Here is an 18981-nt window from a genome sequence, read left to right as displayed (position 1 = left end):
ACTCATCGTTTTAATCATACACTAGATTTAATCATATCGCATGGAATCGATCTTACTGCTATAGATATTGTACCCCAAAGTGATGATATTACAGACCATTTCCTTGTATCGTGCATGCTGCGTATAACTGATATTAACTATATGTCTCAGCGTTACCGTCTGGGCAGAACTATTGTTCCAGCCACCAAAGACAGATTCGCAAATAACCTGCCTGATCTATCTCAACTGCTATTTGTACCCAAAAATACACATGAATTAGACGAAATGACTGACAACATGGGCACTATTTTCTCTAATACATTAGAAGCTGTTGCCCCCATCAAATTGAAAAAGGTTAGAGAAAAACGTACTGTGCCATGGTATAACAGTAATACTCACTCTCTCAAGAAAGTAACTCGTAGTCTTGAACGCAAATGGAGAAAAACTAACTTGGAAGTTTTTAGAAATTGCATGGAAAAACAGTATGTCCAGCTATAGACAGGCTCTAAAAACTGCTAGGGCAGAGCATATCCACAAACTCATTGAAAATAACCAAAACAATCCAAGGTTTTTATTTAGCACAGTGGCTAAATTAACAAATTACCAGACGCCACCTGATTCAAATATTCCACCAACGTTAAATAGTAATGACTTTATGAATTTCTTCACTGATAAAATAGATAACATTAGAAATACAATAGCGAATGTAGATTCTACAGCGTCTAACACTTCAGTTTCATCCATCGCACCCAAAGATAAACTGCAGTGCTTTACAAATATAGGACAGGAAGAGCTAAATAAACTTATCACTGTATCTAAACCAACAACATGTTTATTAGATCCTGTACCCACTAAATTACTAAAAGAGCTGTTACCTGTAGCCGAAGAACCGCTTCTCAATATCATTAACTCGTCGTTATCTTTAGGTCACGTCCCAAAACCATTCAAGCTGGCGTTTTTTTATTATTAAACTAACAGAGTGTGTTAAAAATGTAAAAGATTGGATGACCAATAATTCTCTTATTATTCTCTTCCTGATAATGTTCGGGGTTCAGACACACTCTCTCTGTTTAAATCTAGATTAAAAACGCATCTCTTTCGCCAAGCATTGGAATAATGCATCTCTTAAATTGTGAGTGTAGTTGCATCTGATCAAATGCGCATTCTTATTCTTTAGCTTGGGTTAAACTAATTTTACTTTGTTGGATCAGCAGGTATGCTAATGATGTCTCTATCTTGTTTCTATGTTTTGCCACGGGATTTACATCCCGTGGTAACTAGGATTTACACAAGCTCCAGTCTGGATCCAGAACACCTGAGAAGAGATGATGCTGACCCTCAGAGGACCCCAGATGATGTTAACCCTGAATTAACAAACATAACTAACAAATATTGCTACAAGTGTGACTGCATCATACAATAATTATGAATTATTAATAATATTAATAATGTTCATCCTCTGGCTGACTACGTCTTGTATTAATTTTTCTAAAAATCCTGTCATACGTGCACAAACTGACAGTCACCACTTATAAGCTACTACTAAATATTGTAGAAATGTAATTTTCTGTAAAGTTGCTTTGTAATGATTTGTATTGTAAAAAGCACTATACAAATAAACTTGAATTGAAATGCATATGTAAACTTTCAGTGCTTTGTGACAGTACACAGAGAAAGGTGATGTAAAAAAAAACTGTGAATGAGAAATCTCAAAAAAGACAGACCTTCAGTTGAAAGGAAAAACAGCAGTCACTCTCCGAATCCCACTCCACTCACTCAGCAGACGCTCAAGCCCACGCATGCGCAGAGAGAGAAAGAGAGAGAGACTCTACAGGTGCAGGAATGAGGAGGCTGGTTTACAATCCCACAGACACACCTGTTTTACACACATGACTCAAACACAGAAGCAGGAAACCGGAATCACCTGATTTCAGGGAAAGAGAAGCTGTAGTTCAACTGTTGTGTGTTTGTGTCTCTGTATTCTTGCAGTAAAATGGCAGAAGCCAGAGTTTCTCAGGATGAGTTCTTGTGTCCAGTGTGTCTGGATCTCCTGAAAGATCCAGTGGCTATTCCCTGTGGACACAGTTACTGTAAGATCTGTATTACTGACTGCTGGGATCAGGAGGATCAGAAGAGAGTCTACAGCTGTCCTCAGTGCAGACAGACCTTCAGTCCAAGACCTGCTTTAGCTAGAAACACCATGCTGGCTGAAGTGGTGGAGAAACTGAAGAAGACCAGACTCTCTGATGACTGTTACGCTGGAGCTGGAGATGTGCAATGTGACGTCTGTACTGGAAGAAAATACAAAGCCCTCAAGTCCTGTCTAATGTGTCTGAACTCTTACTGTCAGAATCACCTCGAACAACATGAGAGTTGGTTTAAAGGAAAGAGACACCATTTGACTGATGCTACTGGACGACTGCAGGAGATGATCTGCCAGAAACATGAGAAGATCCTCGAGGTTTTCTGTCGCACTGACCAGGAATGTATATGTGTGCTGTGTACGATTATTGAACATAAAAACCATGACATTGTACCAGCTGCAGCACAGAGGACAGAGAAACAGGTATTTAACACGAGATACTGATGAAATATTGCTGACACTCATTTCATAAGTGTTTATATCGGCACCATATTAACAGCTGACAGCATTCACACTGCAGCAGAAATAAACAGGAGCTAAAAGAAGAGTTTCACTTTTGGCTGAAAACGAACCGTAAACTTACAACACAATATTTCATAAATGGTCTTTGGTTAAGCAACATAAAATAATGGAGTGAACTATACACCCATTCTTTGACATGTAATACATATGATAAATATATACTTTCATCAAAATGCAGAAACTGTCAGTGTGAAGCTCTACGATATTAGTTTCACTTTTAGAGTATAGAGGTATGATAGCTGTATTTATACCTATGGTGTTGATTAACTTTAGTGCATTTTGTCAGGACTATGTATGTGTTTTCTGTCCTTGTGCTCCCCATGTCCTAGTTTTATCTCTTGTATGACCATATTTGGTTTTGTTCCTTTTCCTGTTCTCGTTCAGTTAATTTAGTCCCACCTGTTTCAGTTCTCCCTGATTATGTTCCCTGATTAGTTTATTATGTTTATTCTGTTCCACCTGTGTTTATTAATTACCTAGTGTACTTAAGCCCTGTGTTTTTCCTTAGTCTAGCATCCGGTAGTAACATTGATGTTGTGTTCTCCCTGTCTTGTGTTGCCCCTGTTGGATTGTGGATCATTAAAAGTTTATTTTGAAGTTTACTCCTCATCTCCTCGCTTCCCTTGTGTTGTTTCATGACAGTGTTCCTCTTGTGTTAATTATGCTATTTATCTGATGCACTCCTCTCAAACTTTAATAAATCATCATTAGTTTTCTGTGAGATTCACTATCATCTGTTTGTCCTGCAGAAGCAGCTGAAGGAGAAGCAGAAGTCGTTCCAGCAGAGAATCCAGCAGAGAGAGAAAGATCTTCAGCAGCTGAGAGAGACTGTGGAGTCTCATAAGGTGAGTCAGGAGAAGAAGAGAAGTTTGTCTCCGTCTCAGTTCAGACTCACTGAAGCTGTATCACTGTGTGTCCTAACAGCGCTCTGCACAGACAGCAGTGGAGGACAGTGAGAGGATCTTTACTGAGCTCATCCGCTCCATTGAGAGAAGCCGCTCTGAGCTGATACGACTGATCAGAGATCAGGAAAAGACTGCAGTGAGTCGAGCTGAAGAACGACTGGAGCGACTGGAGCAGGAGATCAATGATCTGAGGAGGAGAGACGCTGAGCTGGAGCAGCTTTCACACACACAGGATCACATCCAGTTCCTGCAGGTAACACAGATCTACAAGAACAGGATCATAGCGGACAATGCTTCAGTGTATTGAAACCAAACCAAACCTGAGAGTGTCTTAAGGGTCCTTGTGAAGTTTCATTGTCTCTAACCACTCTAAAGTTATAAATAATGGTCAATTTAATCAAAGCCTTTGATTTGCTTTTCCTGAGCAAATTTACTCAACCCTATAATGAGATGTTTTATCACCAAAAGTGATAAGGGGCGGCAGTGGCTCAGTGGTTCATGTAGGTTGTCTACAAACTGGAAGGTTGGTGGTTCAATCCCCGGCTCCACCTGACCAAGTGTCGAGGTGTCCTTGAGCAAGACACCTAACCCCAGATGCTCCCGACGAGCTGGATGGCGCCTTGAATGGCTGACACCGCAGTCGGTGTATGAATGAGTGTGTGAATGGGTGAATGTGAGGCAACTTGTAAAGCGCTTTGGATGGCCATGTGGTCTGTTGAAAGCGCTATATAAATGCAGTCCATTTACCATTTACCAAAGTGTAAGTGACAAACACTAGAATCTGTAATCTGATGTTGATGCAGGTTATTGGGTGAAGTGTGGAGCTGATGAGTTTTGATTTCTGTTTTCTGTAGAGTTTCCAGTCTCTCTCAGCACCTCCTGAATCTACAGATGTAAATGATGATCTCTTCAATTCTCTCGTCTCTTTTGATGATCTGAGAGAATCTGTCCATCAGCTGAGAGACAAACTGGAGGATTTCTGCAAAGAGGAGCTCAAGAAGATCTCAGACAGAGGTAAAGTCCTGGAGAGTCATCTACTTTCAGAAACTAGTCCATCATCATCTCATATCATGGAGAACATTATATTAAAAATGTCTTAGCAATAGATACAGGATCATGAGAATCACACTGTTCATGTCTGTTGATTTCCACAGTCACATTCACCAACATTGCTCCCAGAACCAGGAAGGACTTCCTACAATGTAAGTCAGTAAGAAAACAAGCAGAAAAACTCTCTGAGTGTGTTCATGTTCTTCCTGTAGAAGGTGAAGGAAGAGTTTTATAAATTATGTAAATGATAGGGTTGCCCTCGACTAAATATTTTTCTGATCGACTAATAGTCATACATTTAAATCAATTAATCACACATTTAAATTAATTAGCCATAAAATTCATAATAATGACCCTTTAATTGCCTATCAGCGCTCAAGCACACACATAAAGCTTGCCACAGAGCACCACCGAAGAAATGATTATGAATGTTTCAGGAAAATAAATAGCAAGAAGACTGTCTTAACATCATAATAATTCTGTAAAACAGTTCGAAAAGATAATGGACAAGGAAGTCAGGGGTGGCGAAAAAAGGCTCTTTATTAACTCCAAAATAAAACAGGATAAACAAAAGTAAACTGCGGCTCGGCTCTCTGCCTTCACACATCTATCTCCACACACACACACTGCTCCGCTCTGGCTCTCTCAACGATCCCGCCCCTTCGCTGGTCTGCTCGGCGCTTATAACTCCTCTCTCCCCAATCACTGGAATTACAAACAGGTGTTAATCATTAATCATTTGACCTCCTTATTACCGCTTGTCCCCACATTCTTTCTCCCGCTGCAGCTTTTTCGGCTTCCCACGCCCACCTCGCCACATACCCCCACCGCCCGACTCAGGCCGGGGAGCACTCCGGCCTGCAGCAGCCCCCCCCCCATTCCTGGAGAGGAAGTTGGCCACCGCCATCTGGGCCTGTGGATCACCTTGAATTTAAAAGGCTGTAAAGCGAGATACCAACGGGTGATCCGCGCGTTGGTATCCTTCATGCGGTGGAGCAACTGGAGGGGCGCGTGGTCCGAACAGAGAGTGAATTCCCATCCCTGGAGGTAATAGCGCAGAGTGAGGACAGCCCACCGAATGGCTAAACATTCTTTTTCAATGGTGCTGTATCTAGTCTCTCTCTTTGAGAGCTTTCGACTTAGATACAGCACCGGCCGCTCCTCTCCTGCGACCACCTGAGACAGGACTGCACCCAGCCCCCTGTCCGACGCGTCCGTCTGCAACAAAAATGGGAGATTAAAGTTAGGAGAGTGCAAGAGCGGCCCGCCGCACAGGGCAGCCTTTACCTTGGTTAGGGCCTGTTGGCACGGCTCCGTCCACTGGACTGGATCTGGTGCTTCCTTTTTGGTGAGATCAGTCAGCGGGCTGGTGAGCTCCGAATATTTAGGAATAAACCTTCTATAATATCCCGCCAGCCCCAGGAACTGTCTCACTTCCTTTTTGGTCTTGGGGCTTGGGCAAGCTGCAATTGCTGCTGTCTTGTCAATTTGGGGACGCACCTGCCCATGACCCAAGTGGAAGCCCAGATACCGTACCTCCACCCGCCCAATTGCACACTTCCGTGGGTTCGCCGTGAGTCCAGCAACCCTTAAGGACCTCAGGACCGCACGCAGATGTTCCATATGCCGCTGCCAATCATTACTGTGTATAATGATGTCGTCGAGATAGGCAGCGGCATACGCGCAATGGGGCCGGAGAATCTTGTCCATAAGACGCTGAAAGGTGGTGGGAGCCCCGAATAACCCAAACGGAAGGGAGACAAATTGGTGCAACCCAAACGGCGTGGTGAAGGCCGTTTTTTCTTTGGATAATGGCGACAAGGGGATCTGCCAATACCCTTTTGTTAAATCCAGTGTCGAATAAAAGCGAGCCGAACCTAAGCGATCAAGCAGCTCATCAACTCGGGGCATTGGATAAGCATCGAATTTCGACACTGCATTCACCTTTCTGTAATCAACACAGAAACGGACCGAGCCGTCGGTTTTAGGGACTAAAACTATCGGGCTCGCCCAGTCGCTATGCGATTCTTCTATTACTCCCAACTCTAGCATGGCCGTTAATTCATCCTCTGCTGAAATTGTCATGGCTATGTCATGGAGGTCACCTCATTCCACCGTTTTAGAAGGTTGAGATGATAAATTTGACGTGAATTCCCTCTATCCGATCGCACCACCTCATAATCGAGATCCCCCACTCGCCGTGTAACCACAAACGGTCCTTGCCACTTAGCGAGTAATTTAGAACTGGATGTTTGAAGTAACACAAGCACTTTCTCTCCCGGTGTAAATTGACGTGCTCGCGTACCCCAATTGTACAGCCGACTTTGTTTGCCTTGAGCCTAGAGCAAATTCTCCATAGACAGCCGCCCCAGAGTTAGAAGTTTTGCTTGAAGGTCCATGACATACTGAATTTCACTACGGCTGTTTGAAGGCCCCTCCTCCCAAACCTCCCTAATGACGTCAAGCACCCCGCAGGGCTGACGACCATAGAGAAGCTCGAATGGGGAAAACCCTGTGGAGGCTTGTGGAACCTCCCACACTGCGAACAATAGGGGCTCGAGCCATTTATCCCAATTTTTGGCGTCCTCCTTAACGAATTTACGAACCATGGATTTCAATGTGTGATTAAATCGTTCCACCAAGCCATCTGTTTGTGGGTGATAGACGCTGGTGCGAATCAATTTAATGCCCAGTAGTTCGTATAGCTCGCTTACCGTACGTGACATAAACGCCATGCCCTGGTCTGTGAGGATCTCTTTGGGGATCCCCACTCGGGAGATCACTCGAAACAGTGCATCCGCCACACTCTTTGCAGAGATTGTGCGTAGCGGCACTGCTTCTGGGTATCATGTTGCATAGTCCACGAGAACTAATGCAAAACGATGCCCGCGTGCTGAGCGTTCTAATGGCCCGATGAGGTCCATACCAATTCTCTCGAAGGGGACCTCCATCAGTGGTAAGGGACGCAGTGGCGCTTTAGAAGTGATAATTCAGCTTTCATGGGAAAATACTCTCTGATTGCTGCCGGGACGTGGCCTATGTAATCTGGCCACCCTGCCTTTATGTACTGCAACACCAGCTGAAGGTTACAGTCGGCTGCTGTAGCTGTCTTTATGGCCTCAAGCTTATGTGGGGTTGCAGGCAGGGCGTCTACAATGGCTGCTATATAGCACGCTACATCTGAGTGAGTGTCAGTCTCCGTTTCCAGGCACTGTAGTGGACTCCGTGAGAGTGTGTCGGCCACTGTTAAGGTCTTCCCCGGTGCATATTCGGCTATCGGTTTAAATCTCATAAGTCTCATGAGTAGTCTTTGGCACCGTATTGGTACGTTGTCCAGGTCTTTCTGATTCATGAGTGGCACCAGGGGTTTGTGGTAGGTGACCAATTTGAAGCTCTCAAGGCCACACAGATACTTTTCAAATTTCTCACAGGCCCAGACACTCGCCAAACACTCCTTCTCAATCTGTGCATATCTGGTCTCGGCATCAGACAGGCGACATGAACAGTATGCCACAGGTTTCCATTCCTCTTCATGTAACTGCAACAGGACTCCGCCTATACCATAACTGCTGGCGTCAGCTGAGACAGCAGTAGGCCGGTTCAAATCGTAGAACTTCAGGACTGGAGAAGTGGACAGGATGTCTTTAATCCGCTGGAATGCCTCCTGCTGAGGATGGTCCCAAGTCCATACTGACTTGGACTTTAACAGTTCATAAAGTGGCTGACACACTGTAGAAAAATTTGGAATATATCTCCCCAAGTAATTAAACATGCCCAAAATACGCTTTAGGTCTGGCACGTTCTGTGGTGGTGGGAGCTCGCGGATTGCTTTGACTTTTTCAGGGTCGGGCCTCACACCTGATTTGTCAATGACATGACCCAAGAAGTGAAGCTGGTTCTGCCTAAACTTACATTTCTCTTTGTTAAGCTTCAGGCCGGCTGTCTCGATCCTTTCCAGCACCTTGCTGAGACGTTGGTCGTGCAGCTCTGGAGTATCTCCATACACAAGGACATCATCCATAAAGATAGTCACGCCTACCAGAGCATTAAGGGTCTCAGTCATTTTGTGTTGAAAGATTTCCGGAGCACTTGTGATTCCGAATGGGAGTCTTTTAAACGCATATCTCCCAAAAGGGGTTATGAAGGTGGTTAACTTGGTGAAGTGAACATGGTTGCGCCACTGAGTTTAGCAGTAATTTCCTCAGCAATTGGAAGGAAATACCTCTCTCTCCTTACAGCCTCGTTTAACCTCTTCAAATCAACACAGATATGCACCTTCCCATTTTTCCTTGGAACTGGCACCATAGGCGCACACCAGTCAGTAGGCTCAGTCACAGGCTCAATCACCTCATTTTCCTCCATGCGTTTTAATTCCTCTTTTACTTTTTGCAGTAGAGGCAACGGGACACGACGAGCAGTGTGCACTGTGTATGGCTCAGCGTTATCTCTTAACAGGATTTTAACAGGTTCAGTTTTGAGTGTCCCGTGCTCACCGAACGCTGTGTGGACTTCCTCGACACATTTCACAAGCCCCATGGTCATTGCGGTGGCTCTGCCTAGCAGATTGTTTGTGTTGCGGCCACTGATGACCTATACTGGAAAACAGTATGGCTTTCCTTTATATTCTGTGCTGGCTTGGAACTTTCCTAGACAGTCCAGCTGACCACCTGGACTGTACAGTGTGATATTAGATGACTCCAGTTTCTTGTCGGGAACTAGTTTGTTGAACGCCTCTGCTCCCATAATGTTTACATCTGCACCCGTGTCAATTTTGAATTTGACCGGTGTTGTTCCAATTGTAAACTATATTGTCCATCGTTCATCACTTCCGTTTTCATTTGTGACTGCACCCAGGAAATATGGTGTCTGTGAAACAGTCTCTGTCACTTCTCTGACTGATTTACTATAACATTTCTTTTCCCAGTGACCCACCTTCTTACACTTGTTGCATGTGGAGTTCTTGGCTGGGCACCTTTCCGGATCTCTGTGTTTCAATTTTCCACATTTTCCACAGTTTGCGTCTCCTTGGTCATTTTCTCTCTTTTTAGGTTTCCACTTGGGCTTTCCTCTGCCTAATCCTCTCCCGCGGATTTCCTGTACTGCTGCATGTGACTCCCCCTGCAGGTGAACTTGGAGTGCAACCTCCTCAGACTGGCGGACAGTTGTAATTGTTTGGGCAAGTGTAAGATCAGCCATTAGCTGCAATTTACGTGACAAATCCTTGTCCAAAATGCCCACAACAATGCGGTCGCGGATGTGTTCGTCTCTATTTACACCAAAGTCGCAGTGTTCTGATAGCTCATAAAGGGCTCTGATAAACATTTCCGCTTTCTCACCGGGCCGCTGCGATCTCTGGTGAAAACAGGCACGCTCGTGAATCACGTTGCGTTTAGGATAGAAGTATGCGTCGTATTTTCCCAACACAACGTCGATCTTCTTCTCATCCCCCGCCGTCTCAAATGTGAAAGACTTGAAAATGTTTTCAGCCTCAGGCCCCATAGCATAAATCAGCGAACTGACCTGTACTTCGCCATCCTCTTTACTCAGTTTAGTGGCCAGCCGAAATCGCAGGAAACGTTGCTTCCAGTCAGCCCATTCATTTGGACGATCAAAAGCGAAACTTTCCGGAGGATTAAACTTGGCCATCTTTTCAGAGAAGCGATGTGTCCGTCAAACGCTTCTGACACCATGTAAATGATTCAAATGTCCACACAAGTCTCAGGTTGAATACTCTGTATTGTTACAATCGTGCAGCAGGTAGCATACAGACAAGTGCTCTCAAAACTAAAAACTCACGCAACGCTCCGTCCCCTAGGGCAACGCCCCGCTTGCGTACGTAACAGAATGCCCTTAAAGCTATAAAGTCACATTTACATGTGCACATTATATGACACTGATGATACACTGAACATGAAGAGTGAAGATGAAAAAGATGAAGATGAAAAGATCAAACAGATTCATAATTCCTGATTCTGATGTGTTTTATCTCCATCAGATTCCCGTCAGCTCACTCTGGATCTGAACACAGTGAATGAACTCCTCCGTCTGTCTGAGAACAACAGAGTGATTACTAACACTGACACAGATCAGTCGTATCCTGATCATCCAGACAGATTTGATGTGTATCAGCAGGTGTTGTGTAGAGAGAGTGTGTGTGGACGCTGTTACTGGGAGATTGAGTGGAGTGGAGAAGAAGTGTTTATATCAGTGTCATATCAGAGCATCAGCAGGAAGGGATATGGTAATGAGTGTGTGTTTGGATATAATAATCAGTCCTGGAGTTTGTTTTGCTCTCCTGACAGTTACTCATTCATACACAAAAACAAATGGACTGATCTCCCTATGAAGTTCTTCAGCAGTAGAATAGGAGTGTTTGTGGATCACAGAGCAGGAACTCTGTCCTTCTACAGCGTCTCTGACACAATGAACCTCATCCACACCGTCCAGACCACATTCACTCAGCCGCTCTATCCTGGGTTTTGGGCTTGTATTGGATCATCAGTGAAAATGTGTTGATGAACCAGAATAGACTGATGAGAGCTTCTACCCATAATGCTTTGAGCTGCATACATCTATATAATATACTCAGGGGCGCTGCCAGGAATTTTGTGCCCCATGACAAAAAAATCTAATTGGGCCCCCTCTGCGCAGCTGTTGTCTCTAGGACCTAACTGTCCCATCAAAAGCTTTACATAACTCTAATCAAAGGCTTGCAACTGTCTTGCTGCTTGTAGTTCAATACTAGTACTAGCACAATATCTACTGCTGGTGATTTTTAAATGCAAATCTGCATACAGTATGCAGTTCACTATTTGATGCAATATTAAAAGCCACCATAAAAATGTCCTTAAAGCAACACTATGTAACATTTTTTACCTTAAAATAATGTTTCCAAAATCATTTCAGTGGTTCATCAAGTTGTAACAGGGTGAAAGGCACTTATGCCTCCCTGGAGTCCCTGGAATGATGCTAAGTCATAAACACAGTGGTAGCTAATTTGTATGTAGTTTTCAAATTAAAATAATCATTAATCTCTCTTTGGAGCAAATCAATTAAGCTTATGAGAAATTTGAATCAATGAATACATTTGGAAAATCTTGAACAATTTATGACAATTTTCATTTTTGGGTGAACTATCCATTTAACAGAAGTGAAAAAGGAGCAACTTATATAAAATATACATAGGCCTATATGTATATATATATATATATATATATGTGTGTGTGTGTGTGTGTGTGTGTGTGTGTGTTTATTAAGAAGCACAATAAGACAAATACATTAGAGATACAAATTAAACTCATTTTTCAGATACTGTAGGTTTTACTTAACATTTATTTAACGTCTTTTGTTGGTTAAAATAAATGACAGGTATTTAATTTGGAATGTTGTCCTTTTCAGACGGAAGGCATGCATCAAATAGTGACTCACGTTCAGTTTTCACACACCTGTTCACGTTCACTTAATCCATAACCGATTGTATTTACGTGAGATACTCTACACAATAAACATCTGGACTGTTGTGTGTGTATTTGATCGCTGAGAACTGATCGTGTGCTGTATATTAGAACTGAGGAAATGGAGCGCGCGCGCGCGCCAGAGAGAGAACTTCTATCAGCGTGATTCCGCCTATCCCGCCTTCATTCATTTTAAGTTAATCGACCACTAATTGTGACTCCCAGGAAAACGGGTCGTCTGGTCACCTCATCCCTGCCCCTTCGGGTGCTGAGGCCATTGTTTCAGATCGCTAGTTTGCGTTTTATTATTTATTAGCGCGCCGTGCATTGATTGACTGTCTGCAATTAACTAAACACCGTCACTCACTGATAAGTGCAAGTGCGCTAAGGCAGGATCAAACCATTTCATGCAGATACAGGGAGGTGGTCGGTCAATATGGATGTTTTATTTTTTTGGTCAATGGTGATATTTAACTTTTATTGCCAAAATAAGTAAAATCAAAGACATCATTCATTTTATTATTATTAGAAATATACTCAATGATGATGGTTTATATAGTGTATAATATAATACAAATTTTTAATTAGTTTTTACCTATTTGTTGGCCCCCTGTCAGCCAGGGGCCCTTGGAATTGTCCTAACTTTCCCCCCATATACGGCGCCCATGAATATACTAACAAATATTACCTTTTTAATGTATAGGCCTACTATTAATATGGTTTTAATAAAATATCATAAATATGATGTGTTATAGATTACTAGTATCAACTAAGACAAGTGATCATAATGAGAAATATACTTAATTACAAGAATTAAAGTGTGACAAACTGCTAAATATTCTGATGATTTACCTTCAGGCTTGCTGGAGCTTTGAATCTATGTTTGTGATGTTTTACTGCCTTTGGCTCTTTCTCTCTCTCTCTTATTTGCTCTCTTGCCATTGCAGATGTTAAAACAGCTGTGTGTGTGTGTGTGTGTGTGTGTGTGTGTGTGTGTGTGTGTGTGTGTGTGTGTGTGTGTGTGTGTTGCCACATTGAGAATGTTGTATAGACTCACCCCTCCATATATGTGTGTGATCTGTTGTGTTAGATTTATTGATTTATTGATTTTTATTGGACAAATAAAAAAAAATGCTTTGAATTTTAGTATTTCCCGTTTATTTCCTATGGGTGCACATTTTTGGGCACAAATAAAAAAGAAAGGAGTTGTTTTTTTTAACTACTTAACTTTTCTGAATCGAGTCGTCTATTTTGAGTGTGTTCAGGAGGCAAACTTATGAAAAGTAATCAAGTCTTGAACCTCTCAGATTAAGAAAACTATTTACAAAAATAAAAGATTTTGCCCAAATTCATCCCGAATGTCGATTGAAAGTTAAACCTTTTTGTCATCCTAAAAAACATCTAATGGAGTGCATAGATCAGTGCACGAGTTTCTGATATTGGGGGAACAGATTGACCATTTATAATTACTGTGGAGCACTTCTCTCCTCAATGTCTCTGGCGCTTACAGCCCTGATATACTGTATATATATATATATATATATATATATATATATATATATATATATATATATATATATATATATATATATATATGAAGAGTCCAGATGAAAAAGCCTCTATATGCTGTCTGAAATGTTCTCCTAAAATTAACATTTTTATCATGTGCCTATGTGTCGGTACAAACATTCATACATACAGTGTATTAAATATTGCATAAATATAAATAAACATTTATTGCAAGTTTTCTGTAAAGGTTATGCTATATTCTAGATGTACTCGCTGGACTAAAGTGAAAATATTCTTTGATAATGTAAACATTCTTTGCTCCGTTTTTGTAAAGGATAAAAGTGTTACAGGCTAATTAGTAACTTACAATGTTTTTATTAACTTCACATTAAATACATAAAATATATTTTATTGTATGACACATATCTGCTACTTAAGTAAAACAGAAGATTTTTATGCAAAAGTTATTAGATTACACTAAGACTCCTTCACTCATCGCCCGTTACAAATCAAATTAGAGATTGCAGTGGTACATGACATGGTGAAGAAATGACTGAATGCATAATAATTAAAGTAGGTTAAGACGAAGTTTAATCAAAGAGTATAGAATATACTATATATCTATAATCTTTGGTTTAATTAATGACTCAGCGCCAGCAGATGGCGCTCGTGCTCGAGTTCAGCGGGAAGACCGTTGCTGTAGCAACGCGGACTTACGCGCGCCTGAGGATAAACATGTGACTAAATCATCTCTTTTCAATGAAGTTCATCTCCACTATACGGTTATTAATAAAGCGAGAGGAGTGTTATTTCAGTTATTAAACACATTCAAGACGTTTGGAGCCGATTCAGAGACGAACTGTGTGTTTACAGTGTTTAGAGTGAAATCAAGCCGTTTATCTGAAACAGTTTGTGGTTTTCTCTTTAAACGCGATGAAACACGTGTTTTATAATAATCCCAGTTCTGGCGACGAACACACATCTTCCAGACATGTTAATAATCAGAGGATCGTTTAAAGTGATTGGGTGTCCAATGTTCTTCAAACATCTGAAGCTTTAGAAACATAACTGTTCATTTCAGAGAACATACCCCTTGTCAAAAAATCCTAAAGGATTTCAATAAGAAAACTGTACAGGATTCTAATTGGAATTTCTTTCATATTTTGGAACCGTTCCTACAGGATTCTGATAGGAATAGTCTTGTAGGACAAGACATAATTATCCTGTAGGATCAGTCCTATAGGATTTTAATGGGATCCAGTTGGGTGACTGTTTATATGGGATTTCTATTTTTTTATTATTATTATTATTCTAAAGGTACACTTTTCCATTGTATTTGTTTTATGAACAAATAGTACTTGCAATTTGCTTAAACTCACCCTGATGTAGACATTGTTCATTGTATGTTGCATGACCTTCAGTAACATTGTAAACAACATGAGAGGTGATTTGTGCAACATACAGCATTAGTGCAAAAATATCTAAGGCACTGATAATGGATTGATCATACACATACACACGCGCACACACACGCACACACACAATGTAGCACTTGTGTTCTCCAATGTAAATATCCACTGGATCAGTTCTAGAACCATATAAAGTGTACACAGGAAACCAAAAGTTGAATATAAAAATAACACTTTACTGTTACAATAATAATAATAGCAAATACAATCACAACAAAGAACAATACAACATCAAACAATATGTAGAATTTGATATCGTATCTCAATTAATGTAAATGTAATATAAAAAGAGAGAAAAAACTGAAAAAATATTGTATCAAATATATTCCAAAGCAATCATTAATGCTCTATCAATTGAACATATGCACAATTACTTCCTGGTTTTAGATAAGCCAGCTCAGTCATTTCTGGTCAATTGTACTGTGCTTTATAATGGGAGTTACCTTTGCTCAGTTTCTCTACAAAATCTATTCACAATTTAAAGAAAATGTTTGTTTATCAAAGAGGACCAAACGTCCACATTTACCATTTCAGGAATGACAAACGCGGGTGTTAAATATTAAGCAGGTAAATCTCATAAATTGTTCTATTCAAAACAGCTCAAAGTGGCAGAACAGGCATTTTGTACTCACTGCTCCAGTGTTTTATACAATTAAATGTTATTATAAACTGCATACAATAATATTTCATTAATATCAGTTGTTAAACAATTTAGCTTTTGCTATGTAATGGCAGACTCCTGTACTAATCAGAAAACGAGATCAACAACTCACCAACAGATATAGTTAATTAACTCAAAAATGTTTGTTTAGGATGCAGCCCAGATAAGTATCGTTATTTCTTCCCTTTTAGCGTCTTTAAATAAACTTTTAACAAGTTTAACAACGTTAATACTCGATTTCTCAACGTCCTCTCCTCTTTGACCGTTACTGTTTAAAGAATGCGCGCTACAGTTGCACGCGCGCTACATTCGGATTTCTTAAAGGGGAAGCGTCACGACAATTCCATTATAGATGTTTGTGTTTCTATGAATTTTTAGTCACATGTAAGACATTTTAACTTATTCGGATATTATAAAATACCATATTTATTATTTTTGCCTTACTGTATTATGAATTTCAGTTTTTATATTTGGGTATATTCATGTAGGCTGCATTTTTATTGGTTACAAGTACACACACACACACACACACAGTGTTACTCTAAAAATGTAAAGTTACTCTTAAAAGTAATTAACATAATCAAATAAGATCATACAAGACAAAGTGAATTTCCATTTAAAAATCACAATGTCCAATATGATACAAATCAATAAAAGATCCTACTTGAAAAATGTAAATCCCATTAAATAAAACACAATGTCCAATAGGATTCTAAGCATCAAATAAAATCCTACAGGACATAGTTAAATTCCATTAAAATCAATCAGAATGTCCAATAGGATTCTAAGAATCCAGTAAGATCCAATAAGACAAAGTGAAATTCCAATAGGATTTTTTGACAAGGGGCAACATGATGAACATGATTTTCCTTAAAACACACATTAAACCCAGAATATAATTTTTTGTTGTTGTTTATAAATGCTAACAATCTCTTCTTTCTTTTCTTTTTTTTTTTTTTTTAGAAAGTTTTTTTTCAGGGTTTAATTTATCATCAGTGTGACAGGTATCTTTGTAGAAATAGGCAACAATACACTGTATGGGTCAAAATTATACATTTCTCTTTTATGCCAAAAATCATTAGGATATCAAGTAAAGATCATGTTCCATGAAGATATCTAGTAAATTTTCTACCGTAAATGTATCAAAACTTAATTTTTGAATATGCATTGCTAAGAACTTTGTGACGAGTGGGACGGGCCGAGGGACGTGGGAACAGAGCGAGGCCGGTGGAGTGATTGGAAATGAACTACACCTGTTCGACGCACCGGTCTCGAGTCCCACGGAGGAGATGGAAGGATATAAAACAGGAGCGACGACAGTGAAGGACAAGAGAGAACCAGGCCTGGGCTTTTGTGTTTATTTTGAATTATTAAAGTTTCATTTGATTGTCCGCCGGTTCCCGCCTCCTTCTTCCCGATGATTACGAAGGTTATATTATTACACAATGAAGCTCAATTATTAATCACTAAATGGTGAACTGGGGTGGGATTAAATAAATTGTCTTCTTCCCACTCCTTTTCAGGCAGAATTCGATCGTCATATTTGAATACTGTATATTCTGTTTTTCTTTCCCTTGTACTATATGACTTAACTATATTTGTCTACCTTGTACTTTTTGTGCCATTGCCTGGAATAAACGAATTAAAAAAAAAAAAATACGGGATTAGCTTCCACTGTTATGCTGATGATACTCAGCTATATATCTCAACAAGACCAGATGAAACTTCCCAATTATCTAAGCTAACAGAGTGTGTTAAAAATGTAAAAGATTGGATGACCAATAATTTTCCTACTCTCCTATTAAATTCGGATAAGACAGAGATATTAATTATTGGACCAAAAAACACCACACAGAATCTTGTAGATTACAATCTGCAGCTAGACGGATGTACTGTTACTTCCTCTACAGTCAGAAATCTGGGTGTTATATTGGACAGCAACTAGTCTTTTGAAAATCATATTTCCCATGTTACAAAAACTGCATTCTTCCATCTTAGAAACATTGCCAAGCTACGAAACATGTTATCTGTTTCTGATGCAGAAAAGCTAGTTCATGCTTTCATGACCTCTAGACTGGACTATTGTAATGCACTTCTAGGTGGTTGTCCTGCTTCTTTAATAAACAAGCTACAGGTCGTCCAAAATGCAGCAGCTAGAGTCCTTACCAGGTCAAGAAAATATGATCATATTACCCCAATTTTACTTTTGGTAGTTCCTAGGATAGCAAAGTCCACTAAAGGAGGTAGAGCTTTCTCACATTTGGCTCCCAAACTCTGGAATAGCCTTCCTGATAATGTTCGGGGTTCAGACAAACTCTCTCTGTTTAAATCTAGATTAAAAACATCTCTTTCGTCAAGCATTCGAATAGTGCAACTCATGATCTTGGATCTGATTAAATTTTTGTATTGCATTTTTATTCTTTAGCTTGGGTTAAACTAATTAATTTTACTTTGTTGAGTCACTTGAGAAGAGATGACCCTTCAGAGGACCCCAGATGTTGCTAACCCTGAAACAACATACAGAACTAACGAATATTGCTACTTATGCAATCACATTATAATTCCTGATAATAGTGTTCATCATCTGTTTGATTATTTCTTTAATAGATTTTTGCTGTAAATTTCTGTCATATGCACATAAACTGATCTCCACTTATAAGCTACTACTAAATATTGCAGAAACTTTGTAGAAAGTTGCTTTGCAATGATTTGTATCGTAAAAATCGTTATACAAATAAACTTGAATTGAATTGAAAGAAAAGTTTTTGAAATGGTAAAAAAAAGACTTAATTATGAGATTACAAAGTCATTATGACAAGTCATAATTTTATGTAATAAATACAACTTTTCATATTTTTGATTTTATCTTATAACTGACTTATTTTTCATAATTCATACTTTTTGTTATAATTTCATTATTCCATGTCATAATTTCATGACATAAATGACTAATCTCCTAACTGAGTGGTTGCCTCATGATTTTTTTTTTTTTTAATAATGTTTTTTATTATGTTGTTATGGTTTTATTGGGTTAGTTGTATTCTTTAACCTAATCAAAACCCAAATGCAGTTTGATTGAGATTAATTGGAATGAACGATGAAAAACATGATTTTTGAATATTGTTAAAACGGAGTTATCTGTTTTTTGCAAACGAACTTGTTTTTACTAAAAAGATCCAATCCAAAGCGCATGCGCGAATGTCCTAGGCGGGGCCAGAATGATTGGCACATCATTGGCCAATGAGAGTTCGTGTCAATGGGCCAATCAGCGGTGAGTTTTCAGCGTCTC

At 40.0% G+C, this 18981-nt stretch overlaps 1 protein-coding gene across 1 annotated transcript; it reads left to right on the top strand.

Moving 5' to 3' along the window:
- Positions 1-1941: 1941 nt before the first annotated feature.
- Positions 1942-11142, top strand: LOC132109361 (tripartite motif-containing protein 16-like). Its single transcript, XM_059515384.1, has 6 exons — positions 1942-2545; positions 3394-3489; positions 3569-3802; positions 4404-4563; positions 4704-4751; positions 10595-11142. The coding sequence occupies exons 1-6, from the start codon at positions 1973-1975 to the stop codon at positions 11113-11115; spliced, it is 1632 nt and encodes a 543-aa protein (XP_059371367.1). The 5' UTR covers positions 1942-1972; the 3' UTR covers positions 11116-11142.
- Positions 11143-18981: the final 7839 nt, after the last annotated feature.

The sequence above is a fragment of the Carassius carassius genome, chromosome 29, assembly GCF_963082965.1.
Source record: "Carassius carassius chromosome 29, fCarCar2.1, whole genome shotgun sequence".
In the NCBI taxonomy this organism is placed as follows: Eukaryota; Metazoa; Chordata; class Actinopteri; order Cypriniformes; family Cyprinidae; genus Carassius; species Carassius carassius.
This window is presented reverse-complemented; position numbering and strand designations above follow the sequence as displayed.